The sequence below is a fragment of the Barbus barbus genome (assembly GCF_936440315.1).
Source record: "Barbus barbus genome assembly, chromosome: 44".
NCBI classification, from domain to species: Eukaryota; Metazoa; Chordata; class Actinopteri; order Cypriniformes; family Cyprinidae; genus Barbus; species Barbus barbus.
The window spans coordinates 1,444,892-1,459,206 of NC_136722.1; the positions used below are offsets into that span (position 1 = coordinate 1,444,892).

Below are 14,315 nucleotides of genomic sequence, written 5' to 3' on the forward strand. Positions count from 1 at the left end.
TGACTATCACAAATTTCTCTTGAAAGTGTCTCTCTTTAAGTGCACTTAAGAGACCTTTCATTTCATTAATACTATGGTTACACTATATTTTGAGGGAATGTTGTTGCAGTGTAATTACACAACTAAGTACTGAGTATTATTATTTAACTGCATATACTATGGTTTAGGTTATGTTTTGGTGTAGGGTTGGAGTTATGCATAATTTACTAATCAAAAATGAAATTTTGATATATTTACAGTAAGAAATTTACAAAATATATTCATGGAACATGATCTTTACTTAATATCGTAATGATTTTTGGCATAAAAGAAAAATGGATAATTTTGACCCATATAATGTATTGTTGGCTATTGCTACAGATATACCCAGCGACTTAAGACTGCTTTTGTGCTCCAGGGTCACATATGTGCTCTACAAGTACCAATAAACAGCCAATATGCTAGTAATATGCATGCTAATAAGCTATAGTGAGAATCAGTTTCTAAACTAATGCATTACCATTTTCTGTAATATACGTCAGTACAGCTTTTTTCAATATACTATATGAAATTGACTAAAAAGTGCACATTCAGTACAATTAAGTGCACTTTTTCCCCCACAAGGGACTCTAAATAGTGTCATGCCCTGCTAAAATAGCAAGCATGTTCGTTAAACTGTCTTTTTCCTATCAGTAAAATGCTCAAAAGCATATTTTAAAGGCATGTGTCTACACAGTAATTAACATTCAGCCCTGAGAAATATTCACTGGAGTTCTTCAGTGATTACATATGCTTGTTATTACTTGAATTAATAAGCTGTAATATAACTATACTCAAATAATTAACACAATACACAACAGAGTACGTTCACAGACGTTATCAGAGTGCTTGTTAGAAATAAACTGATATTGCAGGTGAATGGTGGACACTTGTGTGCCGCATTTGAATACTTTTAGTTCTTCTTTTGTGTAAAATAAGCCCTCAAAACCACAGAAAGTGTACATTTATATTATGTAAATATGTCAGAAGTACACTTTAAACACTAGCTAGTGCTTCTCTTGTCATCAGGTTGCTCCTGTCTTTACACCTGCATGCTCTTTGCATGTCATTCTGATTAAAATCTATAGCTAAAAAAATGAACAAATGAAAAATAACTTCTAAAAAGAGCAGACGTTTCAGAACACATTTATTGGAGCTGAATCTTTGGAATGTCATTTGATCTGATTTGATCAGAGACAGAGCAGATGTGGAGGAGATTTTCTTTCGTGATGCAGATGTTCGAATACAAAACATTGATATCCATTTTAAGGCCTTGCTGTTTGTTTTTATTCATTTTTTCCCTTCCTACAACAGCAACGTACAGAGGCAGTATTGAAAATAAAAGTTTTCTTTGCTTCCGCATCTTCTTGTAAAAAAAGAAAAAGCAAAAAATCAGCACAAAATTTCAACGACAGTACAAAAACCAAAAGATAACCGGGATCAGGTAAATGGGAGCTTTACTATAGGAAATCTGTATACCTTTTTCAATAATGAAAACATCTCGATAATTGACCATTTCAGAATCGTATTACATATTCTGAAACTATAGGCTATTAAAAAAATGAACACTGTCTTTTTTATTTCAGTTGTCTTTTTTACAAATGAATGCTATAAACACATAAACTTCATCAAATACAGTATATTGATCAGTGCAACATTGTTTCTTTTTCGTTAATGCTACAGTATGCTTTCTCACAGCATCCCGACTGAAGCCAGTCGCCTTTATACAGCTTCAGCTGACACACATGTAGCATCGACACGAGGAGTCATGTCTTCGGAAACTACCGGAAAGAAACGGGAAAAACCAAAGTGTTCGCCACAGTATACAGCACAGTACATGAACATACCGAGAAACCTGTAGAAAACATTAGTATTGTCAGCAGTGAAGCCCTGTTATCGGTTAAACTACGTGTGTACGGCATTGCTAAAATCAGACCCATCCAGCAGTCCAGAACCCAACGACGATGAGATGAGATGAGATGAGATGAGAATGGGTTGTTGTGATTGGACCCTGCGGTGTGAGGCAACAGTCCTTTGGTACAGACACAAGGCCAATGCCAGAATACGTGAGAACATTTAATAGCACCACTCTTAAAATGAGAGCTTTATTCAAGACCACATGCATTCAAGCTCGGCGGATGGTGAAAGAAGCGCTTTGATGAAACCCCGAATCAAAGCAATCAAGGCAATGATGATCATTTATTTTTTTTGGTATGCTGGATAAACAGACATTCTGAATGTGATTATAGAGCATATGATGATTATAAATCTGTAATCCAGGTGAATAAAACTCAACTGAGACACTGCGGACGCCTATGAAATGCATTGATGTTCCCATGATGAAATGCTGGATTTGTATCAATATTTGATTGTTTTGAACAAGGGCTGCATCTTTTGGGAGCGTAGCAAAACAACCAAACAGGACGGAAAAAGCACACGTTTCACTTTCACAAAACAGTCAGATGATTGTATTTACAACATACAACCCAAGAAAAAAGGGAAACTGCAGCTTTCTTTTTTTTGTCCTTTTACTCGTTTCTTTGAAAAGGGCATTAAAATATATTAAAACTTATGTACAATATGCAGGATTTGTCAACATTAAAGCGCTATGAATTTACCGGGATTTGTTTTGCAGATTCGACCGGGAACTAAAGGTTTGAAAACACCAAGAAAACAACAGAGGAGGCCAAAAAAAGATGTACCAAAGGCACTGACTGAACCATACCCAGAATGCAACAGGGCTGGATGATTTCCACCCCCTTTGATCCTTGCCCTACCATGGGGTATTTACCTTCCCTTGGCCATATATGGTTCATTTGTTTTTTTTTGTTTTTTACACATCTCCTTAAAGCGCAAATAAATCTTTTAAAATAATTGTTTTTTCCTCCTTACAAAAAAAAAAGAAAAAAAGATAAATACTTTATAACATTATTATATATTGGTCTCAACACCAGCATCCGATTGTAAAAATGATCAACCAAAAAAAAAATAGAAAATTAAAAATTAAAATAATATTTTCAATCATCTGTACATATTCTTATTTTTCATTTTGTTTTGTTTTTCCTTGTATGCAATGTTTTGTACACAGTGTCCCCTACTGGTAGGTTCTGTTCACTGCAGCTCCTGAGAAAAGCATGGCCCAGTCCCAGACCTCCTCCTCTTCCTCCCTTCGGTTCACTGAACCACAGAGCCTTGTCCTCCTCTAACCGGATGGCATCGGCAGTCCGTTTAGCCCCGCCCTCCCTGAGGAGAGGTTCCCTCTCATTGGTCGGCGCCTCACGCTTCGGAGTACGTGTTCTGTGAGTTGAGCTTGTCCTTCTTTAACTTGACGCCATCCACCAGCTCAAAGTTATAGTTTTCCAGGGCGGATAAGTTCCTGTCGGACATGCCGCTGTGGGAGCAGGCGCAGTAGAGGACCACGCCGCAGATGGCGCCGAGGAAGACCCCCAGCGCGCTCATGGCGATGATGGTGATGAGGATGGGGTCCAGCGTCTTTAGCATGTTTCCGGCGCCACTGATCTCGTGGTTCTCCACAATCTCTGGGAAGTCTGTGATGTCCACGACTGGAAGAGAACAGATCAGCAAGCCTGTTTTAGATTTTATGCAGTCAAACCAAAAATGTTTTGATATTTTTTTACTAGTGGGTGCCCCTGTTGAAAAAAACAGCATATGCTGGTTAGTATGTTTTGAAGCATGGCTGCTGGTTTGAGCTGGTTTAAGCTGGTTCTTAGCTGCTTAAACCAGATGTCATGTCTACAGTGTTTTTTTTTTTTTTTTGTGTTCTAATTGAGTCTTCCAACATTTATTCAGCATTTGCATGCATTATATTTGATAAAGCCACTTACTGATTTCATTGAAGTTGTCTTCAGGTAGAATTGGCTCTGCTGGGACATCTGGGTCTATAAAAGGGCAACATAAAACAGTCAGGAAATGTACATAATTCAATATTGTTAGATATTAAGTTAAAATCATATTTGTAATTTTAATTTGTTCCCTCAGCTGCCATTATATGTAAGAACCAATGTTGTCATGATCTTGAATATATGAGAAAATATTTAAAAAACTGATTTCTAGTAATATTATACTTATAATACTTATTAGTTTCTATTAGTAATAGAAACTTCTGTAATTTTTACAAGTGCCAAGAAGAAAATTCTGTAATTTTTAAATGTAAATAATTTTAATGATTGATAAATAGTTATTTACATATTTTAATACATAGATCTTAGTCAGTGTAGAACCATATTTAATATTTGACTGTGAGTGGTTGAAGTACTGTACATAAAAAAAAAAAAAAAATGATACAAACTCTATAAAAACAAGTTAGGAGTTGTGAAAATGACATGATCTAGGACGTGCACCAGTCTGCAAAACTGTATGTTTGTCCTTCACAGCCTCATTTTCATTCGCATTCAATTCAACTATGGCGTCTAACCGGACTTAGGTCTATCGCCGCTCCTAGTGTCAGTAAATAAAAAATGTTTGAAAATGAGCAGCTTTGCCATTACAGCAGCAGTAGCAGAAATATCCAAATGACATGGTCTTAATTCATCTCAGTGTATTTTGCACTATATTGGGGACTCACCCTTGCAGTCGGCCATGTTCAGATTGTCTAAGATCTTGATGTCATCCACAGCAATGTCTCCCCAACTCTTCCTCTCCACTACGCTTTCAATTACCACCTGAAATAAAGACAAACACCAACATTAAATTTGAACTATATGTGATCCTGGAGCCAAAAATCATTAGGATATTAAGTAAAGATCACGTTCCATGAAGATATTTTGTAAATTTCCTACCGCAAATATACATTCATTTTTGATGAGTAATATGCATTTCTAAGAACTTCATTTGAACAACTTTAAAGGTGATTTTCTCAATATTTAGATTTTTTTGCTCCCTCAGATTCCAGATTTTCAAATAGTTGTATCTCTTTATTATATTGTATTATTATATAATATTGTCCTATCCTAACAAACCATACATCAATGGAAAGATTATTTATTCAGATTTCAGATGATGCATAACTCTCAATTTCAAAAAGCTGACCCTTATGACTGGTTTTGTGGTCCATGGCCACATATTTAAAATGCAATCAATGTAAATCTTAACACATATACACTTATCTCCTTCTTTCAGTACCTGGTAGGGTTTATTGGAGTGGGGTATGAGCACGCGGCCCTCCCTCCAGCGGTTGCCTTGATGACCGCTGACCGTCCAGAGCAGGACATCAGCTAAGCCCTGGCTGCTTTCTCTGCGCTGTTTGATGTGTAGCGTGCCGATGTGAGAGCCAAACATGTGATACCAGAAGGACAAGCACAGGTCCGAGTCCTGGCCCGACACGGACGGACTCACTAACCGAGCCACTTCTGTTTCCTGAGCACCTGTTGCCAATGTGTAGATGAAGTTCCCTGATCCGCCTACAGCAGACGGAGAGAAACCATGTGAGCTTCAGATGTTTCACACTTTCCGTGCTGTGAGGCCAACGGGTACAGTGTTTTTTTTCTTACCAGTGTGGTCCATGTTAGGGCCGGTGTTTAGAGTCGGCGTGCCGCTGGACTGGATCTGCCACCTGAAACCGCTGTCCTCTGACATCCAGCCACAGAATGAAGGATCACTGGCCCAGCCAAAGTCACAGGCAAACCACAGGAACGCTACAGAGAGAACACACAGGGAAAGATTATTAACATATGCACTAATATATTTCATATTACTAAAGCAGTGACACACACAGAATATTATTTAAGAATTATTACTTTTTATATTTAATAATGATACTAATATTATTATAATAATTATTTACATTAATGCATTTTAATATAGTAAAATAAATAAAATAATAATAATAATAATAAAAATGTACACCACCATTCAAAGGTTTGGGCTTGGAAAGATTTTTTAATGTATTTGAAAGTAGTCTCTTGTCCTCACCAAAGTTGCATTTATTTGATTAAAAATACAGTAAAAACAGTCATATTGTGAAATGTTATTACAATTTAAGATAACTATTTTCTATGTGAATATCTGTTAAAGTGTAATTTATTTCTGTGATCAAATCTGTATTTTCAGCATCATTCCTCCAGTCTTCAGTGTCACATGATTTTCAGAAATCATAATAATATACTGATTTACTGCTCAACAAACATTTCTGATTATTAACAGTTGTGCTGCACAATATTTTTGTGGAAACCATTAGGTCAGTAGTGTATATGAAGAGTTTATATCCAAAAACAGATAACTCTGCCTTTAACAATTTTCAAAAATCACGTTTTTTCATTGTGCATTCCAATTAATCTCAATCAAACTGCAGTTGGGTTATTTTGATTAGGTTTAAAAAAATAAATACAGCTAATTTACACAATAAAACACAATAACAACATGATAACATAATTTAAAAAAATATTTTTGAAAAAAAAAAATCCGGTGTTATCTGTTTTTGCAAATAAACTCTTCATATGATAACATTTGAATGTTTTGAATCTACTATGTGATTGATTGGATTCCACAAATCTCCAAACTACATGTTTTATATCTACTGTCCACTTGATGGCAATAAAGAGTTATTTTAAAAGCAGAAAACACCATCATTTAAGCATGAGCATTTCCAAATCCATTCCAAATTCTGTCGTGCCTAAGCCAAATCCACATTCATACACCATATATAGCTAGATCTTGAGCGAGAATACAGAGCACACGAAACAATGAAGCTTTGAAACTGAGATTGACATGAAAGAAGGAGGGAGGGATTTAAAGATGTTAGATTGAGTGAGCGATAGAAAGCCAAAGAGAGAGAAAGCATGAAGAGCAGAGAGAATTGAGACAGACAGAAAAGCAGAAGCACGTCTAGGATGTCAGCTACTCCGGTGCCTGCACAGCCTCAGCGCTGCTTTTCTAGACAGTTTAATAAAGCCAAGTGCTCTGCTCCCTTAATAATGCCAGGATTCTCCATGAGTTTCGCAGGGTATTTGCTCACTGAATGCAAAGGAAAGAATTCCCCATTAAAAGCCGCAGCTCAGGCACGCAGCAACTGCCGCTTCAAAAAATGCCAGTTTCCAATTAAAAGTTATTCCTTCTTTTCCATCTTTAAATGGATTGGTGCTGTCGCAGTGGAGGACAGTGCAAGGATACGTTTCACCGCAGTCCAGAATGTTCTACCAGTTTTGAATACTTGTCATAGCAAATAAACCACATCCAATAATAGAAAGCGCACACATCTACTCAATGTTAAGCAGCCAAGACCACACACACAAGGACACATGCTTATTAGGACCTTCAATCTATTCAGTTGTGTTGCTGTTTTGCTGTTGTGATGAGACTCAGACAGGGCCAAACAGACACACACACACAGGATAATTAGACAAGGTCAGTTAAGGGGCATTTCTCATTTGCCCATTAGTGAGCAGTCTTGAATGGCTAATCAGTCATTACGCTGAATTAGCAAATCAGAGGGGCTCTTTATAGATTTTCACAAGAACACTTCAGAAACGAGATTACATACTAATCTATGAGTTTACACACTTATAATCAAATGGCCTCAACAACCAAACAGAGAACTAAGAAAACATATCATAAGAATTGTCTTTCTTAAAGGTACAGTGCGTAATTTCTGTGCTGCTAGAGACTGTGACTGCAAAAATGTTCATTATGTTGTTCTTTAGAAAATTGCTTACTGGCCCTCATCAAAATACAGTACATCATTTTTTTCTGTTGTTCAGAAAAACAGGTAATCTTGCATGAAACGCATAAACAAATATTTTAAATGTGCCCTTTATTCGGCTACAATTGTCTTACTTCGAGTTGTCTGTGCACATTGAACTGGGATAGGAGAAAGTATGCTAACACTGCAAAAATGACACGCCGCACCTTTAAGGGAGTATGCATTAGCACAATCCTGGATACTTAAAGAAACTACGGCTAGAATTAGAGGTAAGTACCTTTCTCACCTGGAACGGTGCTCGTCTCTGTGGTCGTCTCTGGCGCAGCGGTTCCACCTGTAGTGTGGACACAGAGAAGGCCATTAGATGAAAAGTTAAAGTGAGACACTGGCTAATATTTTATTTGGATGTTATCAGGAGGTAAGGATCTGACGGTGCTAATTTCCCTCTTTGTATTTTCTTAGCATTTTTAAAACGAGCTTTGCCGGATGAGACATGCAAATACATTTCTGTTCATGTGGAACCTTTACTTTAAGCGTTTAGCAGAGGGGAGCGTAATTCTGAGCAACACACACTCTGTGAGACTGCACTGAAGTGAACACAGAAGATTAGAGGCAGAATTTATAATGTAGTGTTAGTATTAGCAGCTGGAGAGCAGTCATTTTAATAGTTAAACGTGAATACCAAGGTAAGTGCACGCTAGGCTGGAATTATATTACTGTATGCTACATACTGTGTGGTAGTGTTACTGTTTAATACCAATATTTTTTTTTTTTCGGAGTGTCTATTTACACTAAGTGCAAATAGCCCACCTTGTTGGCAGAAGCTATTTACACTAACTCCGCTCACCAACATGTGATTGGGCTAGTCAACACTACAAAAGATGATTGTATAACATCAGCTCCAGTGGCGTAGATTGGAAAAGCATGTGCAAAAATAATTTTTGACGCAATCAACCCGGGTTCGAATCCGCCTTTTTTCCAAACCTTTTTTTTCCCTTTTCAAATCTCACATCTCATCGGAAAGGCATTAATTTTCAATAAAAATGAAGAAAATAATAAAGTATCGGGTAGGGTTAGGATAGGTGTAAGGAGGGCTTATTTTGTCCCAGTAAGGTGGTATCTATTTAATCATTTGATTTAAAACTATAATTTACACTCAATACCTTATTATTGCATACTGTTTTATAATGTACTACAATACTGAGGTGCAGATAATTGCCACTATTTGCAATAAGTCGTATACATGGCAGAAAATCCTGCTATTTTAACAGTGTAAATAGAATCCATTGCTCTTGTAAATAGCCCCTGCCATTTTATTTTTTATTGTATGTGAAAAAGTATGAATTATGGAATGGAATAATAACTGTGTATACTGTATTCTGCATGCTATTTCCTTAAAATAAAGCAGTATGTAGTAAGCAAACAGTAAATTAATAAATTTAACCAGCAGTTGATCTTAGTATGTACATTTTAAATTCTGCATACTACACATTATGTACTGTATACTGCTTACTATTTTTAAATATATTGTATTCAATGATAATGGACTATTAAAACTGTACTGTAGTATGCTACAATATTGTGACATGACCTTGCAGTTTTACATTAGCGCAAGGCATTACCATCTCAGAACTAAATACAGTAAATTTGCATTTTTAATCCAATTTTGTATAAAACGATCTTAACTTTTGGCAGTCCACAAAGTAGAAGTTGAGATTGCATTTGATATCGCTCACCATTCATTCATCACTGTCTGGCTTTTGTAATGAAATGGAAGGTCAAGTGGAGTGGATTTGGCAAATGTAGTAGGTTATTTCAGTATTAGATGCATACAGATCATTTGCATACCATGCACAGTATACTTCACTTCTAGTAGGAGTAGTATGGTAAGTGTGGTTATATGCAAAGAGATTTGGGGTCATAGTGTGAGGAGTGATTAGTATTAGCATTCCCAAACAAAGGCTAGACGAGTTGATATTTGGGGAAGCAAGGGAGGAAGTTAGTCTAGTGCAGTGGTCGGCAACAGGTGGCCCGCGGGCCAAAAGTGACCCACCAGCTATAATATCTAGCCCGCTCCTGCAGCCAGATTATTTTGATAGTGGCTGGTTCTGGTCATGACAGCAACAGTTAGCCTACTCACAACCAGAGTAGGCTATGTGAGCGGAGCGCGAGTGGAGCGGTGTGATTTTGAATAGAGCGAGGAGCGCATTTTTTAAAAGTCAGAGCGGCGTGGTTTTCACTCGCTCCAAGAGCGCTCCACCACCGCTCCATCACGAGTACAATTCATGCCAACGACCCGGCCGTAATATAACTGCATATTTAGCAAGAATTCACAAGTTTAAAATATTTAGCTAGCTTGATAGAGAAGGATCACTCAAATCATAAAGAATGTGAATGATGGCAATGGACATGAGCAGGAAGTTATAATAGTTCGCAAGGAATTAGTTTGTTCCTTCTAGATACTGAATATTCTGAGCTGAAAGCATGATTTAAACAACTACTACAACACTTATTCACACGCAATCGCTCTCTCAATAATGCATGCAAACAAATGTAATCTTTCATCCGTATCCGATTTCGAATGAACAGAAATCTGTAAGAAATGTATCGATCCGTAGGTAAAATAACGGACGAAACGTACTGATATTTTCATCACAAAAAAATTTAATTAATAAATTGCACTGCAAAAAGCAGCAGTTATGCCTTTTAATGCTGACAACCATGTTATTAGCTTGTCATGTGGTAGGAAAAAAGTTTGCACACTAGTGTTCCAATAAGCCACGTTGAAACAATCTTTTATTTATTTTATTTTTTAATATAGGCCTATGAACAGAACTGTGATACTGAAATACTTTAGCCATGGAGCGAAGGCAGAGCGGTGTTTCTGATTTCAGTGATCACGGAGTGGAGCGTGAGCGCAGTTATTAAATGCCCGGAGCGCAGAGGGGAAATTGTTGATGCTCCACTCCGCTCACATAGCCTACTCTGCCTGTCACTGCCACACAAATGTGACATTTTGTTAATGACTGTCCTACCACAGGATTTAACACCGAGTAACAGCTCACAGTTACAAAAAACACTGTAACAGTATGTCACAGGCAATTCTAGTTGCATTTTTCATCAATTAATTTCTTAAATTATCCTTTGACTATGTTCTGGCCCGCCATCTAGTGGCAAATTTTTGTTTTTTGGCCTGATGCCAAACTTACTTGCCGACCCCTGGTCTAGTGGGATTAGCGTTGTAAAAGGTGCAAGATGCAGTAAGTAAGGGTGCAGTCTCTGCAGGCGGGTGTTAGCACCTGTCTGGTCGTAGTCATCACCTGTTCCACTATGGCAGTTGGCCTGGTCATCATCACACTCGTCTGATGGTGTGGTGGAGGAAGCGGGTGTAGTAGGGGGCACTGTGGGAACTAGAGCGAGAGAGTCAGAGATAGAGAGAAAAAGATACTCATTATTCATTAAAATACAAACTGTGACACAGCTTTCACAAAATAAAGTGACAGGCAATGAATCCCCTCGCTTCCCAAATACCATGGCAGTACCAAGGTATATTTTCATCATTTGTAAAGGTGATTACTGAAAGTCCAAAACCATGTACTACTATGGTATTTTATTTTTTTGGTCCTTCCACAAATCATCTTAATGATTATGCTCTTTCTGTAGTCTTTCCAAGTCTGTAGGCCTTTGATACGGGCCTGTGCGTGACTCTGGCTGCAGGGTTGAGGATGTTATGCTCCACCCTGGGCCGGTACAGCTCGCTGAAACTGCTGTGTCCTCTCATTATGGCTGCCTGTGTCCCTTTGGATGTGGCCTTTGCCTACATCTGCCTAAAGCCCTGTGTTTACTCTCAGCTTGTAATGAGCTGCCCTTAAGCCTGTAGGGCTTTCCCGGGATAGAAAGAGAGGAAAAAATGAGCAGGGAGGGAGAGGGGGAAACGGGAGCTGTAGTGGAAGTTGCGCGGGTGAACTGAGGGTATTTTAAAGAGAGTCTCTAAAGCAGAGGGGTCACAGCAAGGTCACCGTGCCGGCTCTGGACAGCATTGTTGATCGCATCGCACACTCCTGCTAGGACTTAGCGCCTTGCTGTTAGGAATGCGAATGGGTTCACTTGTTTGATTTTGAAGGTTTAGCTTAGACAGAGAAAGAAATGGGGTGAATTTATATACACAGTGTTGGAATGCATGTGCTGGCATTAAAAGTGAAAACAAGCATTATCATCCGACTAAAGCTCCCGGTGGGATGCTGTGGCTTACACAAGCAAGTCTCACAGTTGCTCAGAAATCCAATATGTAAATCCACTTAACGCTGCCTCAACAGAAAACACACACACACACACCCCATCAGAGCTAAACTAATTCAGAAAGAAAGACAGAGGGGAAGACATCAAGGACCTTTCCGTAATCCTTCAAGGCAGGTGGACAAAGATTATCTCCAGCTGTGAGGGGCCCTGTTACTTAGAAGTGTCACAGGCCCCTGATTTTCTGGGCTGGAGACATCCTTTGATGACGCATCTGCGGGACAAGTAATTATGAAGAAAGCTAAGCCATACCCTATCCTGTCCTCTTGAGTGGATAAGTCCAAATTCAATCAAATAACATCTGCACTATAAGACCACACACTTGAGGACCTTCAAACTCCTTTTAGATCAAAGGTCTATAATTTTTTGTCTTTTGTTCACTTGCTTTGGACAATATGTCTATGACTTGCTGCAAGATTGTCCATTATGTATATGAATCACTGTTACTTTGAAAATGATTGATGGAATAAGCAACATGCTACACTAGCCTAAAGTTACAATATTTGGAAAAAAGCAGAGCAACTTTTAATGCGACTGAAAATATAGTTAAACGGGTCATTCACCTAAAAATTAAAATTCTGTCATTAAAAACGCACCCTCATGTAAGACCACCATTCACCTTTGGAACACAAATTAAGATATTTTTGATGAAATCCGAGAGCTTTCTGACTCTCCATAGACAGCAAGGGAACTACCACATTCAAGGCCCAGAATAGAAGTATGGACATCATTAAAAAAGTCCATGTGACATCAGGGGTTCAACCGTAATTGTACGACGCTACGAGAATACTATTTGTGCACAAAGAAAGCAAAAATAACAACTTTATTCAACAATTTCTTCTCTTCCGTGTCAGCCTTTGACCTACGTTCACACGTCTTGGTACTCTCGTGAATGGAGGTGGAGACTGACCGGAAGACCAGAGACTGACTTTGCACACAACAAGTATTCTTGTAGCTTCATAAAATTACGGTTGAACCACTGATGTCATATGGACTATTTTAACAATGTCCTTACTATGTTTCTGGGCCTTAAATGTTGTAGTTCCCTTGCTGTATATGGAAGGTCAGAAAGCTCTCGGATTTCATCAAAAATATCTTAATTAGGTTCCAATGATGAACGAAGGTCTTACAGGTTCGGAACGACATGAGGGTGAGTGATTAATGACAGAATTTTAATTTTTGGGTGATCTATCCCTTTTAGTCAGTAGCGTCCCTACTTGAGTACTCCTCGGTAGTGGTATGAATGTGGGGTTTGTGTGTGTCTGTGAATGAGTTTTCAACTTACCTTCCATTTCACAGCCTAGGAGTTCCAATCTAAGTCCCATCCCAGCAGGAGTGGCTCTGTCTGGGTACACCCTAACAAAGCGTGTCAATATAGGCTCCATTGTCCTCAATGCTGGCGTGTCATAGTTCAAATTCCCCTCAAATATCTGCCAAGAACAACGACAATAGTTAGCAGTCAAGCAGAGAAAGATAACTTGGAAAGAAAAAAAATGGAAAAAGATAATGATGAAAGATGTATTAAGAGTATCCCAAAGTTCATCTAACAGGGAAAGCAAAGAACAGAGCTTTAATGAAAGAGAGCGAGTGAGAGGGCACGCAGCTCACACCTTTCTTAACTTGGGCACTGCTGCATTTCTAATGCAACAAAGCACTAGAGAAAAGAAAGTCTTCAACTTTACTTCTGACATTGTACGGCTGAGCTAGCGCAAAAAAAGAAAGGCTCTACGACAGCAGGATGCACAGGCTTTCAAAAGCATCTGCCTTTGACTTCACACTTCTGAAGCCTTAAAACCCAGACAAGAGGTACCACAGGAGACAGACAGAAAAAAAGGAAGGAAAGACGAAAAGACACTCGCCAGAGGTAACAAAGGTACAGAACAAGACGAGAGGTCATGAAAGAACATTAATGGCCATCAGAGCTAATGTGTCTCCTTTTGTCCTTCAAACTAAGGTAGACATATAAGGGTTTTAAAAGGGGCCTTCTAGGATTGATATTCTAATCCCGCTTTTTGATAGGGGATAAGGCACATAGTCTATGCTCTACAAAAAAGTCGCACATTTCATGTATTTCACGTTCTGTATAATTTCTTTTGAAATTCGATCGCAAATGAACATTATACTGCTTTTTTGTTTGGTATTATAACTGTTTTTAGGATTAAGATGATTAGTAGTATTGTTGAATGCATTTGGGATGTTTCACCAATATTGTGCTCACGGCATTAGTCTAATTATTATCATTCTCTACTCTGTCCATCTAAAAGGCTTCGGGAAGAATACATTATAGCTCCACGTTCGACTTTCTAAACATATTTCCTAAAATCAGGCTAAACAAATCGCAGAC

At 38.3% G+C, this 14,315-nt stretch overlaps 1 protein-coding gene across 5 annotated transcripts in view; it reads right to left on the reverse strand.

Moving 5' to 3' along the window:
• Window positions 1–1,148: 1,148 nt before the first annotated feature.
• LOC306863494 (neuropilin-1a) overlaps window positions 1,149–14,315 on the reverse strand; it is a 65,533-nt gene continuing 52,366 nt past the window's right edge. For 2 of the 5 annotated variants that reach the window (XM_079406852.1, XM_079406851.1), the window contains 8 exons: window positions 13,257–13,401; window positions 10,975–11,085; window positions 7,953–8,009; window positions 5,529–5,672; window positions 5,161–5,438; window positions 4,604–4,700; window positions 3,864–3,917; window positions 1,149–3,581 (listed from right to left, as the gene is read on the reverse strand). In XM_079406852.1, the coding sequence (XP_079262978.1) occupies window positions 3,295–3,581; window positions 3,864–3,917; window positions 4,604–4,700; window positions 5,161–5,438; window positions 5,529–5,672; window positions 7,953–8,009; window positions 10,975–11,085; window positions 13,257–13,401 (1,173 nt within the window). In that variant the 3' untranslated portion in view covers window positions 1,149–3,294. The remainder of the gene's footprint in view (window positions 3,582–3,863; window positions 3,918–4,603; window positions 4,701–5,160; window positions 5,439–5,528; window positions 5,673–7,952; window positions 8,010–10,974; window positions 11,086–13,256; window positions 13,402–14,315) is intronic. The other 3 variants (XM_079406854.1, XM_079406855.1, XM_079406853.1) reach the window with 3 other exon arrangements.